We start from the raw sequence: 17552 nt of genomic DNA on the forward strand, positions 1-17552 counted from the left end.
AAGTTACCAGTGCCAATTAATAAGTTACGCTGAGTTACACTTCCACAGGACCAACGGTTGCAGAGGAAATCATATTTATTGTGTGCGGACAAACAGACAGAGAAACTGACTCAAATGCAATACCCTCGAGCAAGGGTAATAATATTTGTGCGTTCGCCATGTACGTAGCAGGGTGCGCCAAAGTGCTTGGAGTGGAATGCGCTTCTATCTTTCTTTCTTTTTCCTCTTGTGAAGTGGTTGCACTTGCTATTTGTTAACAGCCAGAAACTTCTTCAGGACGTAGAAGCCCAGTGATGCCTTCCTCAAGATCAACTAAATGCAATGTGCAAACACCCTTTGATCATAGGATGAGATCACAGTTACCACACGGTCCCTTATACGAGTGATGATCACATTCTGCCTGACATTATTGTCACAATGACAACATCTGATGCAAATTGCTTCTTCTACCTCCACCTTGTATATCACAAGTGTTACATATTTATGTGAATGTATGTGAATTACCATTCAGGTCTTTGCTTATCCGTGTGTAGTATATTAAGTTGTTGTGTAGTTGTTGTGGTTGGAGGGTCAGGAGCCCTTCTGAGGGAGTGGCCGGAAACGGAAGTGACCGGAAACGGAAGTGAAAAAGACACGAGGAAAAAAGGACGAGTATTATTCTTCTTCGCCTCGCTCCGACCAAAAAGGCGGGATCGACCTTGCGCTGCGTGGAAAAGCGGCGTTCCGAAGCCTGTCTGGCGAGAGGAATCACCGGGACGTGTACCTGCCCGGTGGAGACGTCAAGTGACGTGGGGCCGTGCATCGACCCGCGTCTGGTATCGTTCGCGGCACCGTCTAAACAGACGCGTGCGGGTCGCACGTTGGGGCCTAACGCGCCTTGCAAGCGGCGTGGGGTTTGGCTTGCTCTACCGTACCCGCTCCGCGTGGCCACGAGGGGCTGCAGCCACGGTGCCTGGTACGATACCTGCCCGGTGGAGAAACGTCCACCCGGGGTTCGTTCAACCGCCCGAGTGTGGAGACGCCGACCAGTATCTTGGTCAGGAGGGGCCCAGAGACATTGTGAGGAGCAGAGACCGAAAGGGGGTGTGAGTACTCACCGGGACACACACATATATAAGATGGCCATCTTACTCATATGGAATTGATTGTGGCTGGGAAATATTGTTGATGGTTGTGTATTGTTGATTGCTCGGGGAAAATCTCCGTGGTTGTGTCATTGGAATTGTATGGTATCATTACCATTGGAAATATATCCTTGAACATCAGTTGTCTCCTGGGTGAAATTCATATGGATTGCGTGGCGAAAGCGCATATATAGTACAGCTTGCTGGCGGAGTTCCTCTCACGGTCCGGGGGTCACCGAGACCAGGTATTCACCGAGGGGACCACGTAACAGAATTGGGGGCTCGTCCAAATTCCGATTTGCGGTTTCGCAATTGGGTCTACGTCCGGGATTTAAAATTGTATAAAATAATAAAATAATAATATTTTTTATTAATTAAAATTTATTAATTAATTATTAATTGGTAATTTTTTTTTGAGAAATTGGGGTAAAGTCTTGGGTGAAGGTTAACAGGTGTTAACGATAGGCACCATGGCGTTTGTGGCACAGAACTTTGGGGTAACCCCGAGTGAGGCACAGTTCCGAGCGTTGCTAAAGTCGGACCTCTTGAAATTGGCCAAACATTTTAACTTGGAGGTCCGAACTAATTTGAGGAAGGCAGAGTTGCAGGCCACGGTGATACAATCTATGGTGGGATTAGGAACATGGGACGAGTTAGCCTGGGAGTGGCTACCCGAAGAACCAGAAGATGTTGAGCTCCGGAAACTGGAGTTGCAATTACGGAGCCAGGAACGGATTAAAGAAGAAGAAAGGAAAGCAGAAAAGGAAAGAGCAGAAGAAGAAAGGAAAGCAGAAAAGGAAAGAGCAGAAGAAGAAAGGAAAGCAGAAAAGGAAAGAGCAGAAGAAGAAAGGAAAGCAGAAGAGAGGAGAGAAGAGAAGCAAGCAGAGGAAAGGAGAGTGGAACGAGAACTCCAGGAAAGGTTAAAAGAAGAAGAAAGGAAAGCAGAAAAGGAAAGAGCAGAAGAAGAAAGGAAAGCAGAAGCGAGGAGAGAAGAGAAACAAGCAGAGGAAAGGAGAGTGGAACGAGAACTCCAGGAAAGGTTAGCAGAAGAAGAAAGGAAAGCAGAAGCGAGGAGAGAAGAGAAACAAGCAGAGGAAAGGAGAGTGGAACGAGAACTCCAGGAAAGGTTAGAAGGGAGAAAAGCAGAGGAGAGGAGAGCTGCAAGGGACCTCGAAGCAGAGGAGAGAAAAGCGGAAAGGGAATTAAAGGAACGTGACATGGAGCTTCAGCAAGAAATCAAATTCAAGGAGCTGGAGTTAATGAGAGAACGGGGAGAGGCACCACCCTTGCTGACGGGGTCGACACCTAACCAGAAAACCTGGGATGTGGGCAGACATGTGAGGCTGGTTCCACCGTTCAGTGAAAAAGAAGTCGCGAAATTTTTTCCACACTTTGAGAAAGTGGCTCGACAATTAAACTGGCCGGAGGAGGCCTGGACCATACTCGTGCAAAGTGTGCTGGTGGGGAAAGCTCAGGAAATTTATTCGGCGCTACCAATGGACCAATGTGCAGATTATGAGGTACTGAAGAAGCACATCCTCAAGGCCTATGAGTTGGTTCCGGAAGCTTACAGGCAAAAATTCAGGAATGCCAGGAAGAGGGAGAGTGAGACCCATGTGGAGTTTGCCAGAGTGAAAGAAAACATGTTTGATCGGTGGTGTGAGTCAAAAGGAGTCGGGAAAGACTTCGAAACATTGCGGGACTTGATCCTGGTGGAGGAATTCCAGCAGTGTGTCCACGAGGACATCAAAGTGTACCTGCAGGAAAAGAAGGTACCAAAGTTGTGGGACGCAGCCACCATGGCAGATGATTATGCCTTAACCCACCGAATAGGGGTCCACGAACCTAACTCCTCGCCTAGATCTCCGCAGGGGAGGTGGGGAACCGCAGGTGCGGAGAACGACCATACATGGCGGCGGCCTCGAGATGATTATGGGGACAACTATGATACCCCACCGGTTCGAAATCAGAGGGATGCGGGCCCAAGACAAACTTATAGTTCGGGGGGCCCGAGGCAGACCCCGAGTTGTTCCTCCGGGCCTACTTGCGCGTTTTGCAAGAAACCTGGACACTTGATGTCCAGTTGTTACCTCATGAAAAGGGACAACCCAGAGCGGAGTCCGACTATTACAACTCCGAATGCGATGGCTAGCGTAAGAAATCGCCATCAAAAGGGTTACCAACCATTTATTTCAGAGGGGTTTGTGTCACTGGATGGAGCCTCGACTAACCGGAGACCGGTTAGGATATTGAGGGACACAGGGGCCCATCAATCTTTAATGCTTGAAGGCATTTTGCCATGGTCCGAGGAGATGGCAACGGGGGATAGTGTTCGTTTACAGGGGATCGGGGGGGTGTTAGTGCTCCCCTTCATGTCATCCATTTGGAGTCCGATTTGGTGTCAGGACCGGTCACCGTCGGTTTACAAGCCATGCTTCCTGTAGAGGGTGTATCTGTGGTTATCGGGAATGATTTGGCCGGGGGTCAAGTTTATGGTAACCTGAGTGTTGGTAAAGAGCCCAGCAGGGAAAATAACACCACACCAGCTCGGGATGGCGACAAAAGTGCCAAGTTATTTGTAGGGGGACTGAACTTCAAAACAGAGGAAGAAGTTCTGACCTCTGTCTTCAACAGATATGGGCCGCTGGTGGAAGTGCGGTTGGTAAGAGACTGGGAAACGCAACAGTCAAGAGGGTTCGGCTTTGTCACGTTTGCCAGCACAAAAGACGCCAGAGAGGCAGAGAAGAATTGGAATGGCAAGGATTTGGAGGGTCGGACCATAACAGTAGGGAAGGCATTTCGTAGGCGTCGAGAGGTCTACAGGAGAGGACAACTGGGCGGTAGTTTTGGTGGTGGCCACAATCAATATTATTATGGAGGCTCCCTGAGTTACGGCCGCTCCCGAAGGAAGGATTGGCAAAGTAGTGGCCGAGAAGGAGACCGCTATTCATGGGACTACAGGGACCAGTGGTCCCACCCTAATTATTAGGGAAGTTCTGAGAAGTCGAAGCACTGAAGGCGGCGGAGCCGCCGAGCCAAGATTCCTACACGAATTAACCGTGAACGCCGTTCCTAAAGGCGTCCATGTAGTGAACTTTCATGCACGGACTAACCGTGAACTCCACGTTCCTCAAGGCGCCCATGTAGAGAACTTTCCTGCACAGACTAACCGTGAACTCCGCGTTCCTAAAGGCATCCATGTAGTGAATACTCGGCTTGGCCTCCCAGAAAAGTGCTATCGAGTGGCTTAACTTTGGATCTTTGATCAACCCCTTAACCTTCATTCACAAGAAACTGGCGGTCAAAGTCAGAGGGTCAGGAGATTGAGTTTGATTTGGCAGGGACAAGGTCGTTGCTGGTGCTTAGTCCAGAGTGAGTAATCTGGAGGGGTTGTGGTGAAATTTTGGTTGCTTTATTTTTAAGTGATAACTGTGCCCGGGGGCAACTGATAATGTGGGGGGGGTTGAGTTATCTGGTTTGTTTCTCCAAATTGGCCGGCAAAGAAAGTTTTCGCTGGGTTCAAACTTTCTTTCTTGAAGGGGGGGAGTGTTACATATTTATGTGAATGTATGTGAATTACCATTCAGGTCTTTGCTTATCCGTGTGTAGTATATTAAGTTGTTGTGTAGTTGTTGTGGTTGGAGGGTCAGGAGCCCTTCTGAGGGAGTGGCCGGAAACGGAAGTGACCGGAAACGGAAGAGAAAAAGACACGAGGAAAAAAGGACGAGTATTATTCTTCTTTGCCCCGCTCCGACCAAAAAGGCGGGATCGACCTTGCGCTGCGTGGAAAAGCGGCGTTCCGAAGCCTGTCTGGCGAGAGGAATCACCGGGACGTGTACCTGCCCGGTGGAGACGTCAAGTGACGTGGGGCCGTGCATCGACCCGCGTCTGGTATCGTTCGCGGCACCGTCTAAACAGACGCGTGCGGGTCGCACGTTGGGGCCTAACGCGCCTTGCAAGCGGCGTGGGGTTTGGCTTGCTCTACCGTACCCGCTCCGCGTGGCCACGAGGGGCTGCAGCCACGGTGCCTGGTACGATACCTGCCCGGTGGAGAAACGTCCACCCGGGGTTCGTTCAACCGCCCGAGTGTGGAGACGCCGACCAGTATCTTGGTCAGGAGGGGCCCAGAGACATTGTGAGGAGCAGAGACTGAAAGGGGGTGTGAGTACTCACCGGGACACACACATATATAAGATGGCCATCTTACTCATATGGAATTGATTGTGGCTGGGAAATATTGTTGATGGTTGTGTATTGTTGATTGCTCGGGGAAAATCTCCGTGGTTGTGTCATTGGAATTGTATGGTATCATTACCATTGGAAATATATCCTTGAACATCAGTTGTCTCCTGGGTGAAATTCATATGGATTGCGTGGCGAAAGCGCATATATAGTACAGCTTGCTGGCGGAGTTCCTCTCACGGTCCGGGGGTCACCGAGACCAGGTATTCACCGAGGGGACCACGTAACACAAGCACATTTGTATATCAATGGGTCTTTTCCGTCCATCCATGGTTAATACATCCGTCCTCAACCATATTTCTGGCATGTATGGACCCTATTTTGTTCATACTTGGCACAAAGGCAACATATGAAGATATATACTGCATGTGCAAATAATTTTGATCCACAATGCGATCAAAGATGTCCGGCTGTCGGCTATTTTAGTTGTAAAAACAAAACCTGATGTTGAAAACCCCAATAATCACTGATCCGAGGCTGAACAAGGCGGTGCAACATGCGTGAGGTAAAAGTTGGGGGAAACGTCTCATCTATCTATAATTCCAGTAATCTCTGTCTGTACGTTTGTTTGTCTGTGACCGCTGTTTCTCGACAACCACGGGTCCGATATACTTTTAACTTGCCAGGTATATTGCTGGGGACCCGAGGATGTGCCTTTTCAAGGTTTCATATTAATCGGACAATTACTTACCGAGCTATGTCCAAAAAACGATTCAACCAATCAGAGAGCAGCGAACGATCGCGTGTGCCGGCGTTGCGAATGGACCAAACCATTCCATGTAAATAGAGGGGGGGTTCTGTGGTCGTTGCGAATGGACGAAACCATTTCATGTAAATAGAGGGGGGGGATTGTCACTGTACTCGCAAGCCGTTCGCCGTTCGCTTTGGCGTTGCGAATGGACCAAACCATTTCATGTAAATAGAGGGGGGGGATATAATTTTAGATAGATATATAGTACGGGCATATATATAGTACGGGCATGCCCTAGTTATTAAAATGGGTTTATCAAAAGGGAATTTCTTCAACCATTTCTCAAACATGCATTTACCGATCTTGTTCAAACTTGGCACACAGATCATGAATGATGGCTTACATATGCATGTCATTTTTTTTCGAAATCAGAACAATGGTGGCCGACTTTCAGCCAGTGTATTACTTAAATGTGTCTCCAACCATTTCTTGGACATGCATGGATGAATTTTGTTTACACTTGCCACATGGACAATACATGAGAGTATTCATATGTAAAAGATTTTGTTTTGTAATCGGAGCAAAGATGGCCGACTGGCGGCCTTCAACTCTGCACAGAAAAATAACTAAAACCGCAGGGACTTCGACATTTCATGTCTTTTTCTCCTTGTTTTTTTGGTATTCATTTTATCTCTTTACTTAAATAACATGAGATCATATTGTTTGCAGATCTGGTTCATCCAGTGAAGATGGAAGATTTTCAAAGTGACTTCTCTCAGAGTTCCCCGGATGCTTTGAGCAATGAGTGTGTAAAGCAGGAACCTTGTGCTTTTTCTCTCTGGGAGCTGAAGAATGCTCCTAAGATGCATGAAGGTAAGCAGATCCATGCACAGAACACACAGCACAGCTCCACTTGGTTTGGTTGATTTTATCAATGAAAGGCTTGAATTCAACATCATGTCGAAGGATTGATCAGTTTATACAGTGTGCACACAGTCAAGCGTGTGTCGCATCAATGGCTCTGACAAACGTCGCTGAGGCATCAGGAGCTTTGGCTGCTCCAGAGGATCGTTGAGCTTACTAAATGTATACTGCGTTCAATTAACTATTCTTTACAATTTTCAAAACCCAATAATCGATCTGAGGCCGAACAAGGCAGCACGCTGAAGGTAAAAGGTGGGAAAACTTCTCGTATAATTAAAATGGGTTTATTAAAAGGGAATACGGGGATAAGGGTAGATGACATGCTACAGTAATGAGAGAGTGCATAGAAAACGATACACCCCGCAGCAATCAAGTTGATGCTTCAATTTTAATAGAATAATGATTGTAAACATCGGGGAAAAAATCCAAGCAAATAGAGTGGAGACTGATTCAACCTTTCTTTTCCAAAACATTCCACCACTATTTCGATGAAACTTGACCACAACCTTCATCACCTGTGAAGTACCAAAGTTTGTTCACGGCACGAAGAAAATAGAAGTCTAAGAGGGTCTACCGGGATCAAAGTGGGTCCAGGTTTGACCCCACCAAAAGAGGTATTTGCTTTCCTCTCTGAAACTAAACACACAATTTCTATGAAACTTGACCACAACCTTCACGTCCAGTGATGTACCAAAGTATGTTCATGGCATTGAAAAAAAATCTGCCCCTTTGGGGGGGTCGATTGCCCCCCAAAATAGGTATTTGCTTTCAAAGTAGGCATTTCATGCTCGGCCTTCCCCTTCCTCTTACAATCCCTCCTGCCATCTCTGTCTTCACCTTCAAGCATGCACATAGCTCCCCTCACTCTAATCTCTTCTGCCACTTGTTGCCTTGCCTGAGATGTTATCTCTTCCATTCTATCTTTATCTAGATATCTTTAATTGTTGAAAAGACCTTCTCACATTATCAAGGGGGACTGTCTCCGCCCTCGTGCCAGTTTTTTTCAGCTGGTTCCTGAACCGTTCACCCTTACCTTTACTCCCCCATGCTTCATGTATGGAAATTGGAATACATCCTGCATTGGAGGATTATCTCCTTCATCTCAACACTCCTGGTTTCCGTTTGTAGTTTTCTCCTCTGGAGTATTGTCTTTGATGGTGAGACAGTCAGCACTTTCGAAGCTTCTTGCTGTGGTGCGTAATCATGTCTCTTCCCAAAGTGATCTATTTCCTCGCTTGAGAAGGTACAGTTATTATTTTTTACAGTGCACTTTCCTGCTGCTCAGACTGGCCGCACAGGCATAGGGTTTCCCCTATAGGAGGCCTGCGACTCTTTGCTTGAGATACTTTTCTTCTTTTTATCAACACAAGATGTTCCATCGTTTCCCTGTGCCCATCTTCATTACCTCCTCCCATTCCACTGAAGGCCCCTCCCCCTGTGACCCACAGTGCAGCCCACCCAAGAGTCGAGACCGTGCATGAGTTTCTCAGCATTGCATTCCGCTTGCTTCACTCCCACCCCCATTGCCAGGACCCACATCTGCCGTCAGCGTCGGCACCCCAACATTTCTGGGCACCTCGATGAATGTATCACCATGGTCTGCCCCATAATGCCGCCCCGACCCGCCCATCACAGAGACGTGCACACCACGCGTCATTCCCCATCTCCATACTCCCGTGGGGACCCCAGCCACGGCCCCGCCACTCACACCCTCCCCCAGACCCCACCCCTGGCACCCGGAATGCCCCGCGGTTCATCGGAGTCACGCCTGCCCACAAAGCCCTGTCTCAATCCATCAGATCCAGTGTCAGCAATGGCTGACAATGGCTGACTTTGCATTCACCCCTCCGTCCCCTCCGCTCCGCACGGGTGGGAGGCCAGAAGCAAACAGACAATGCAGAAATGGTGAATGCTAAAGGGTGAAACCAATAAATTCCACATTCCTGTAGCACCTTGAGTCACACGTCAGACATGGACAACAAGTTCGTGAAGTACTTCCATGAAAAACGTACCCGTTCGCAAACAAACGGGTACGTTTTTCCATACCCCGTCAATGGTGATTCCAATCATCAATTGATACTTCAACAAAATACTGTTTTAAATGAATATATGAATGAATGATCGTTTTAAGGTCATTTTCCCTGCTAGAGCAGGGGTTGGCCTTGCGGGCCCCATGACAATCATGGTTCCCTGTTTGAGGCAATGTTTTTATGGCCGGATGCCCTTCCTGGCGCCAACCCTTGGTCGCCTCTTACGATGCGCAGGGATACGGTGTACCTATTCTAAACCGGGGTACACACCATGATCATTCATCCCAGCAAGCTGGTACTCAATTTGCCGACCTGGGAAGGATGACAGGCTGAGTCAACCCCCCTGGCGTTAATTCAGCGATCGACCGGGATTCAAACCCAGGATCCTGGGATCCCAAGCCGGCACCCTAACCGCTAAGCCAACACCAGGCCTATTGGTTAAATGATGGTTGTATTTGGATATTATCAAACCCGTGCATTTGCCATCATCTGTCCACTTCCGCATTGCGGCAGGATCTAAATTCTCATCAAAATCTAAACAGTATTTATAGAATTTCAATAAAAACCATCGTGTTTGTCGTGAAAAGCCATCGTGAAATATTATTCCATCGTGTTTGGAAAAACTGGAAAATTGGAAAACCAATAAAGCCTATTTTACTCCAGGGGGTCCCAGGATTACCCACCAAAAATATCGTTGCGATCGGTTCAGCCATTTTCGGACGGACATTTGGTGAATTATAGTAAGACTAGCGGGGTCACCCGTGGGAATCCCACGGGCATGGATGTGTGTGACATTTCGACATATTGAGTTATATGCTGCACATTCATTTTTACAAAATGGTTACTGGCAAGTCATCAGATCCAGAAATGGTGTGAATTTAGTTATTTCACATAATATGTGACCCCTCACTCCTCTCCACCTGACACTCTCCTGTCTCCACCTGACACTCTCCTGTCTCCACCTGACACTCTCCTCTCTCCACCTAGCACTCCTCTCCTCTCCAAACCCTCACATCCCTCTCCTTTCCAATCCCTCACCTCTCCAATCCCTCACACTCCTCTCCTCTGCAATCCTTCACACGCCTCTCCAATCGCGCCTCACACTCCTCTCCAATCGCGCCTCACACTCCTCTCCAATCGCGCCTCACACTCCTCTCCAATCGTGCCTCACACTCCTCTCCAATCGTGCCTCACACTCCCCTCCAATCACTCCTCTCCAATCGTGCCTCACACTCCTCTCCAATCACGCCTCACACTCCTCTCCAATCGTGCCTCACACTCCTCTCCAATCGCGCCTCACACTCCTCTCCAATCGCGCCTCACTCGCCTCTCCAATCGGCTTTCCCCGTCTCGTTTCTCTCCTTTTTCTCCCGTCTCGTTCTTTTTCTTGCTCCAAATCGGCCCGTCGGAATCGGAAATCGGCCCGTCTCGCCCGTCGGCCCGTCGGAATCGGAAATCGGCCCGTCTTGCTTTTGTGCTTGTGCGTAAATAAATTGTGTTCATGACACCATTTCTGGTGTTGGGCTAGCGGCTAGGGTGCCGGCTTAGGATCCTGGGTTCGAATCTCGGTCGATCGCCGAATTAATGCCAGGGGGGTTGACTCAGCCTGTCATCCTTCCGAGGTCGGCTAATTGAGTACCAGTTCACTGGTAATTCCCTGTTTGTCGTTGAAGGCGGCAAAAAGGGTTGGCGTCAGGAAGGGCATCCGGCCGTAAAACATTGCTTCAAAAAGGGGACAAAAAAACAACAACTACCACGGTCCCCGAAAAGGCCAACCCCCGCTTTGCGGGGAAAAATGGCCTCTAAACGGTGGTTTTTACACCATTTCTGGATCTGATGACTTGCCAGTAACCATTTTGTAAAAATGAATGTGCAGCATCTAACTCAATATGTCGAAATGTCACACACATCCATGCCCGTGGGATTCCCACGGGTGACCCCGCAAGTTTGCATTGACGTTCGTCGATGGACTCGTTCGCCCGTCTCATTCGTTTTCTTGCTGCATCCTGTTCAAGTCTGCGTTCTTCATCGATCGTCTCATTCATTTTGGAAATAGAAGTTTCCACGCAGCGCATGAAGTGTCACGATCCTCAAGAGGAATTTGTCTCGTAATCATCAAATGATAAATGGCAAGTAAATTATATTGTGGAAAATTAAAGATTTCAAATAAACCTATTTAAAGTGTATTCGCACATAACTAATTTTAAAAAACGAAGAAATATCTCTCGGTAATTTCCTGAAACATATTTTACTTCCGGCTAATAATGTTGAATTAAATAAAAACGAAGAAATATATGTCGGCATCATTGTTGACGTTTTTGTGACGACTGTCATCAAACGAAAAAGTAATATATCTTAACGGAAAAGCAAAAGCGAATTTTTAATATATATCGACACGTTGCCGTCGGTGTCATGTTGGGCGGTGTATGATACACCATGACGCGATTTTTAAAAATATATCTCTGCATTTTCCCGCGTGTGTGGAATGTTCTCAATTATTGCTGACACCGAGTCCAAAACCATCGATAAAAATGAAATCATATGGTGAGTTAGATTGGAGATAAAGGCGTGAGAGAGACTCAATGGCCTTGAAGTTGAAGTTACAGGCGTTTGAGAATTCATTTCGTTCTATAAACGGCAACTTTCATTGGATTTCCTTCCCGTTTTTTTTCAACCGAGTCGAAAACTATGTTAGCGACTGTGAAAAATGAAATGATATATCGAATTTTTAATATGTATCGACACGTTGCCGTCGGTGTCATGTTAGGCGGTGTATGATACACCATGACGCGATTTTAAAAAATATATCTGCATTTTCCCGCGTGTGTGGAATGTTCTCAATTATTGCTGACACCGACTCTAAAACCATCGATAAAAATGAAATCATATGGTGAGTTAGATTGGAGATAAAGGCGTGAGAGAGACTCAATGGCCTTGAAGTTACAGGCATTTGAGAATTCATTTCGTTCTATAAACGGCAACTTTCATCGGATTTTCTTCTCGGTTTTTTTCAACCGAGTCTAAAACTATGTTAGCGACTGTGAAAAATGAAATGATATATCGAATTTAAAATAGATATCGACACATTGCCGTCGGTGTCATGTTGGGCGGTGTATGATACACCATGACGCGATTTTAAAAAATATATCTCTGTATTTTCCCGCGTGTGTGGAATGTTTGTGGAAAATTAAAGATTTCAAATAAACCTATTTAAAGTGTATGCGCACATAACTAATAAAAAAAACGAAGAAATATCTCTCGGTAATTTCCTGAAACATATTTTACTTCCGGCTAATATGTTGAATGAAATAAAAACGAAGAAATATATGTCGGCATCATTGTTGACGTTTTTGTGACGACTATCATCAAACGAAATAGTAATATATCATAACGGAAAAGCAAAAGCGAATTTTTAATATATATCGACACATTGCCGGCGGTGTCATGTTGGGCGGTGTATGATACACCATGACGCGATTTTAAAAAATATATCTCTGCATTTTCCCGCGTGTGTGGATTGTTCTCAATTATTGCTGACACCGAGTCTAAAAGTAAAACCATCGATAAAAATGAAATCATATGGTGAGTTAGATTGGAGATAAAGGCGTGAGAGAGACTCAATGGCCTTGAAGTTACAGGCCTTTGAGAATTCATTTCGTTCTATAAACGGCAACTTTCATCGGATTTTCTTCCCGTTTTTTTTCAACCGAGTCTAAAACTATGTTAGCGACTGTGAAAAATGAAATGATTTATCGAATTTGATTTGAAATAAAACTGGGGGAGAGCAAGACACCACGGGCCTACAAAACAGGACTCAAAGCTATGCGAGTTAATAAAATGGTGGATATTTGTTTATAGCCACTCCCAGAATGGGTGGAGCTATGGGTGGAGCTACTCTGCAAACCGAGTAAGCCACACCCCGGACAGACACCCAACAGATAGACAGACAGACAGACAGAATCATCTACGGCTATTATAATATAGATTATTAGCAGCTTTTTGTGAGCATTCACGCTCATCCTTCCCCTTCCTCTCACAATCCCTCCCATCCACCTCCACACCCTCGCCTCTGGCATCCGGAGTTTCCCGCGGTTCATCGGAGTCATGTCTATTCACAAAGCCCCGTCTCGATCTATCACACCCGGTGTGAGCAGTGCTTCCCGTACATTCATTTTTTTGACTTGACTCAAAATCCCTCTCCTTCGCAACATCGACCCCTTCCCCTCTTCAATGAGGGCCCCTCCCCTCTGGAGTCTGCCAGATATCCCACGTAAGGGTTCGGTTCGTATGCGATCCACATGGCAGCATACCTCATTTATCCTTTCGGTGTCCACCTTCAGGGAAGAGGCTCCAGCATCGTGTGAGGTGCCAGCAGTTCGTGTGGCAACGGACCACGTTCGTATTTCTCTTGATGTCCGCTTTTTCCTCGATGTTCACCACAATGGCGAAGGCTCCAAGACAAACTCAACTTGGTGCTTCAGTTTTGTCAGTCACCTTTGTGGCTCTATAACAAGGAAAACTAACAAAATAGGAAAACTGAAGCTGTGTTGGAAATGATGGCCTGGCAGTGCAAACGACTTTGCAAAAAGGGAGAGTGTGGCTGCATAGACAATGGGTTGAAATGTACGCCGATGTGTAAATTACAAACTTGCGAAAACCAGCGAAATGAGGAGGATGAACTGGAGATGACAGTTGATATTGAATCAGATTGCGATGATGATGATGATGATGATGATGCAGATTGAGAACTCAAAATACTCAGGTTACTTTCCAAGCCCTCAACATTACCTAAAGACATCAAAAATAGAATTTCTGGAAGTTGATATTACTTTTTGTTCATTTTTACTACTTTGTTTTAGTAGAATAAGTTGTGCTAAAGACGATTTTGGCAGCATCTAAAATTTGTGACCTTTTGACCTCTGATGACCTACACATTTAAATAATTTTGCATCATCTAGTGTCATTATGATCGAGCGTACATAGACATACAATTTGACTATTAGATTTTCAATTTTGGTCAATCCACTCAAAAACTACAGTCATTATGGTTTCCCCTACCCCCGAAACCCTGGATTTTAGGTATTTACAAGAAATGGTTCAAAATGAATTGCTCTGAAATAAAATTTTGCAAAAGCAACTCAATAATGTCCCCCTTAGAATCATCTGAAGACCTCTAAAATATGCATTCCAAGTGTTTAAATCACCATTGGGTGATTTGTTACTTTATTCTAGCAACATGACTTGCCCGATGGTCAATTTTGGGCAACCTCTAAAATTGGTGACCTTTTGACCTCTGGTGACCTACATAATGAAATATTTTGCATAAATCTTCTTGATTAAGATAGAGGGTACATAGACGGACATTATGAGTGGTATATTGTTAAGATTGACCCACCCAGAGCGAAACTACAGTCATTTTAGTTTCCCCTACCCCCAAATTTTGGGCTTCAAATTATAGCGGTAGGGTGATGTTTGAGAGGTGATAACTACCAGAAAGCTGCCAATTTCACACTGCTATCACCTCAATTCATAATCTCTAGGCCCTATACTATAGGAAAAAAACAGTGAGGCTTTGCCACCAGAGATGGTACCGATGGGTCAAATTTTCAGGTTTGGCCCATGGACTATTTGGTGGCCCGGCAGACCTCAAAAAAAAAAAATTAAGCATGACCCCTGTCATAAGATCATTCAATGAAGACATCCTCGGCTTATTGGGATGTTTCCTTTTGTCTTGCGTGCGTAGCGGAAAGTGGGGTGACACAATTGGTTCACTCAATCTGTCTGACAAATGTCACTGTCAGTCTGTGTTTGAGGAACAACATACTTTCCTTTTAATTTCATATGTTGAATATCGTTCAACACTAATCGGAATATGAACGTGCAGCTTAGGAGTGTGTTGGCTCTAAATTTGATGGAGTCTCGTCTTGAGCGTGCATTCACACTTGCTTTCTAGGAATTAATTCAGCCTGTCTGTTCGTCTGCCAATCAAACAAAATTTAAAATCCTTCCAAACAAGACACGTACTGTTTTTAAGGACATCATGAAGGACACAAACTACGGGCATGAATAACTAGTTTGACGTGTTAAATGAGGTGGTGTAAAAGAGGGTACATCCACGGTGGTAAATTTCTGATTCAATGGCTTGTTGTTGGGTTTTTTTAAATCTTGTTGCTGTCACTCTATCAACAAAGCCGTACATCAGCCAGCATGTTGTTGTTGTTGCATACCCCAGACAGTTCAGTTCTGTGTGTTGAACAAGCATGGAGACAGCTGATGATCTCGTAATAGCGACCCATAGATCCCCCAAATATAGGATGGTGTACCCCCACCTTCACAAATTCAGGGCCACCACAGAGGAGGAAAGGAGAGTGGGAGAGATTTTAGTGGCAATCTTGGATTTTGCCAGCCTTCTTGGGATTTGGACATTTACTTTAAATATAAATATTATTTTCTGGTAAAAATGTATTCCCTGACATCCATTAATTATAAAATGTATGAAAAAACACATGAACCACGTCTGGTACGGTAGGGCCAATTTATATTCTGGCGGCAGCTATATTGGTTTATGGCACGGAGCCAGAAAAGTCAGCAATCTTGAAAGGATAAGTGCCACCCATTTTGTTCAGCACCCTTCATTTACATAGAAACCACCTCTAAATCTCAAAGCATTCTTGTCACGGGACCTTAAACATTGATCCTTTATTTTTGGTTCCGCCTCATGGCAGATAAGAATAGACACAGCGCCAGTTTTCAATGGTAATGGAGTACTATTCATTCTGCTTTTTAAAATGATGATGTTTCACAGCAATTGTGATTTATTGATGGTTTTTTGAATTGTCTTTGCAGAGAATCAATTGAAATTGGGTTTTTATTCCAAGTCAAGTTCGCAATTGTTTGACAGTGAAGTTTCATTCAATCAGAACATGACACAGACTTCTTATCAGGAAGTCAACAACAATAGCAGTGTATTGACTAAGAACAATTGTAGTTCGACATTCAAGAAAATTGAAAGGAACGAGAAGCTGTACAAGTGTTCTGTTTGCAAGAAAACATTTATCTCATTAAAGGCTTTAAAGAGATGTCAAGCAACACACAGACGGGCGACGCCATACAAGTGCAATGTGTGCAGCAAGGATTTTGCTCGTTCATCACATTTACAAACACATCAAAGAACACACACAGGAGAGAAGCCTTATAAATGTCCTGTGTGCAGCAAGGATTTTGCTCGTTCATCACATTTACAAACACATCAAAGAACACACACAGGAGAGAAGCCTTATAAATGTCCTGTGTGCAGCAAGGATTTTGCTCATTCATCATATTTACAAACACATCAAAGAACACACACAGGAGAAAAGCCTTATAAATGTCCTGAGTGCAGCAAGGATTTTGCTCATTCATCAGATTTACAAAGACATCAAAGAACTCACACAGGAGAGAAGCCTTATAAATGTCCTGTGTGCAGCAAGGATTTTGCTCATTCATCAAATTTACAAACACATCAAAGAACTCACACAGGAGAGAAGCCTTATAAATGTCCTGCGTGCAGCAAGGATTTTGCTTGTTCATCATATCTACAAAGACATCAAAGAACACACACAGGAGAGAAGCCTTATAAATATCCTGTGTGCAGCAAGGATTTTGCTTGTTCATCACATTTGCAAACACATCAAAGAACTCACACAGGAGAGAAGCCTTATAAATGTCCTGTGTGTTGCAAGGATTTTGCTCGTTCATCACATTTACAAATACATCAAAGAACTCACACACGAGAGAAGCCTTATGAATGTCCTGCGTGCAGCAAGGATTTCACTCATTCATCAAAGTTACAAACACATCAAAGAATACACACAGGAGACCAGCCTCATAAATGTCCTGTGTGCAGCAAGGATTTTGCTCGTTCATCACATTTACAAACACATCAAAGAACTCGCACAGGAGAGAAGCCTTACAAATGTCCTGTGTGCAGCAAGGATTTTGCTCGTTCATCACATTTACAAACGCATCAAAGAACACACACAGGAGAGAAGCCTTATAAATGTTCTGAAGGTTCTGTTGTTCTGAATGAATGTATTGACTCCGCCATTTAACTGAACGCATTAAGCTCGTTTGGTCATCCGTGTTACCCTGCGGTATTCACCAAGGGTATTCACGCAACAACTGGTGTCAGGAGAATGGGATTCAAACCACGTGTACACTCGGTGTCCGAAGGTTGTGAGTTTGACACACGCTGGGTGCAAATTGCGCTCGGCTTTCGGAATTAAAATTTTTTCATGATTGTCTTTCTCTTGTCAAGCGGGAGGTAATCGTAGTACCAGGGTGTCCAAATTTTATCGTCGATTGAGGTGCGAGACGCAACATCGCGTTCCCCAGAAATTTAACCCTTGGTTGCAGTGATTGGGCCTCGGAGGCCCCCCCCCCCCCCCCCCCGGTGAGGTGGCACCAAGCCCACAGGTGAACCACTCATAGTCGGGCCCTGTGGGCCATAAATAAAAAACGGACACGTTTTGTGCATTTTTTTTATTTCCACCAAATAGGCCG

At 45.3% G+C, this 17552-nt stretch overlaps 1 protein-coding gene across 1 annotated transcript in view; it reads left to right on the forward strand.

Annotated features, from left to right (window-relative positions):
- LOC144892111 (uncharacterized) overlaps window positions 1–17101 on the forward strand; it is a 34397-nt gene extending 17296 nt beyond the window's left edge. Inside the window, exons 2-3 of the mRNA XM_078777328.1 lie at window positions 6787–6930; window positions 15858–17101. Coding sequence (XP_078633454.1) covers window positions 6787–6930; window positions 15858–17101 — 1388 coding nt within the window. The remainder of the gene's footprint in view (window positions 1–6786; window positions 6931–15857) is intronic.
- Window positions 17102–17552: the final 451 nt, after the last annotated feature.

Source organism: Myxine glutinosa, chromosome 5 (assembly GCF_964187855.1).
Source record: "Myxine glutinosa chromosome 5, kmMyxGlut1.1, whole genome shotgun sequence".
NCBI lineage: Eukaryota > Metazoa > Chordata > Myxini > Myxiniformes > Myxinidae > Myxine > Myxine glutinosa.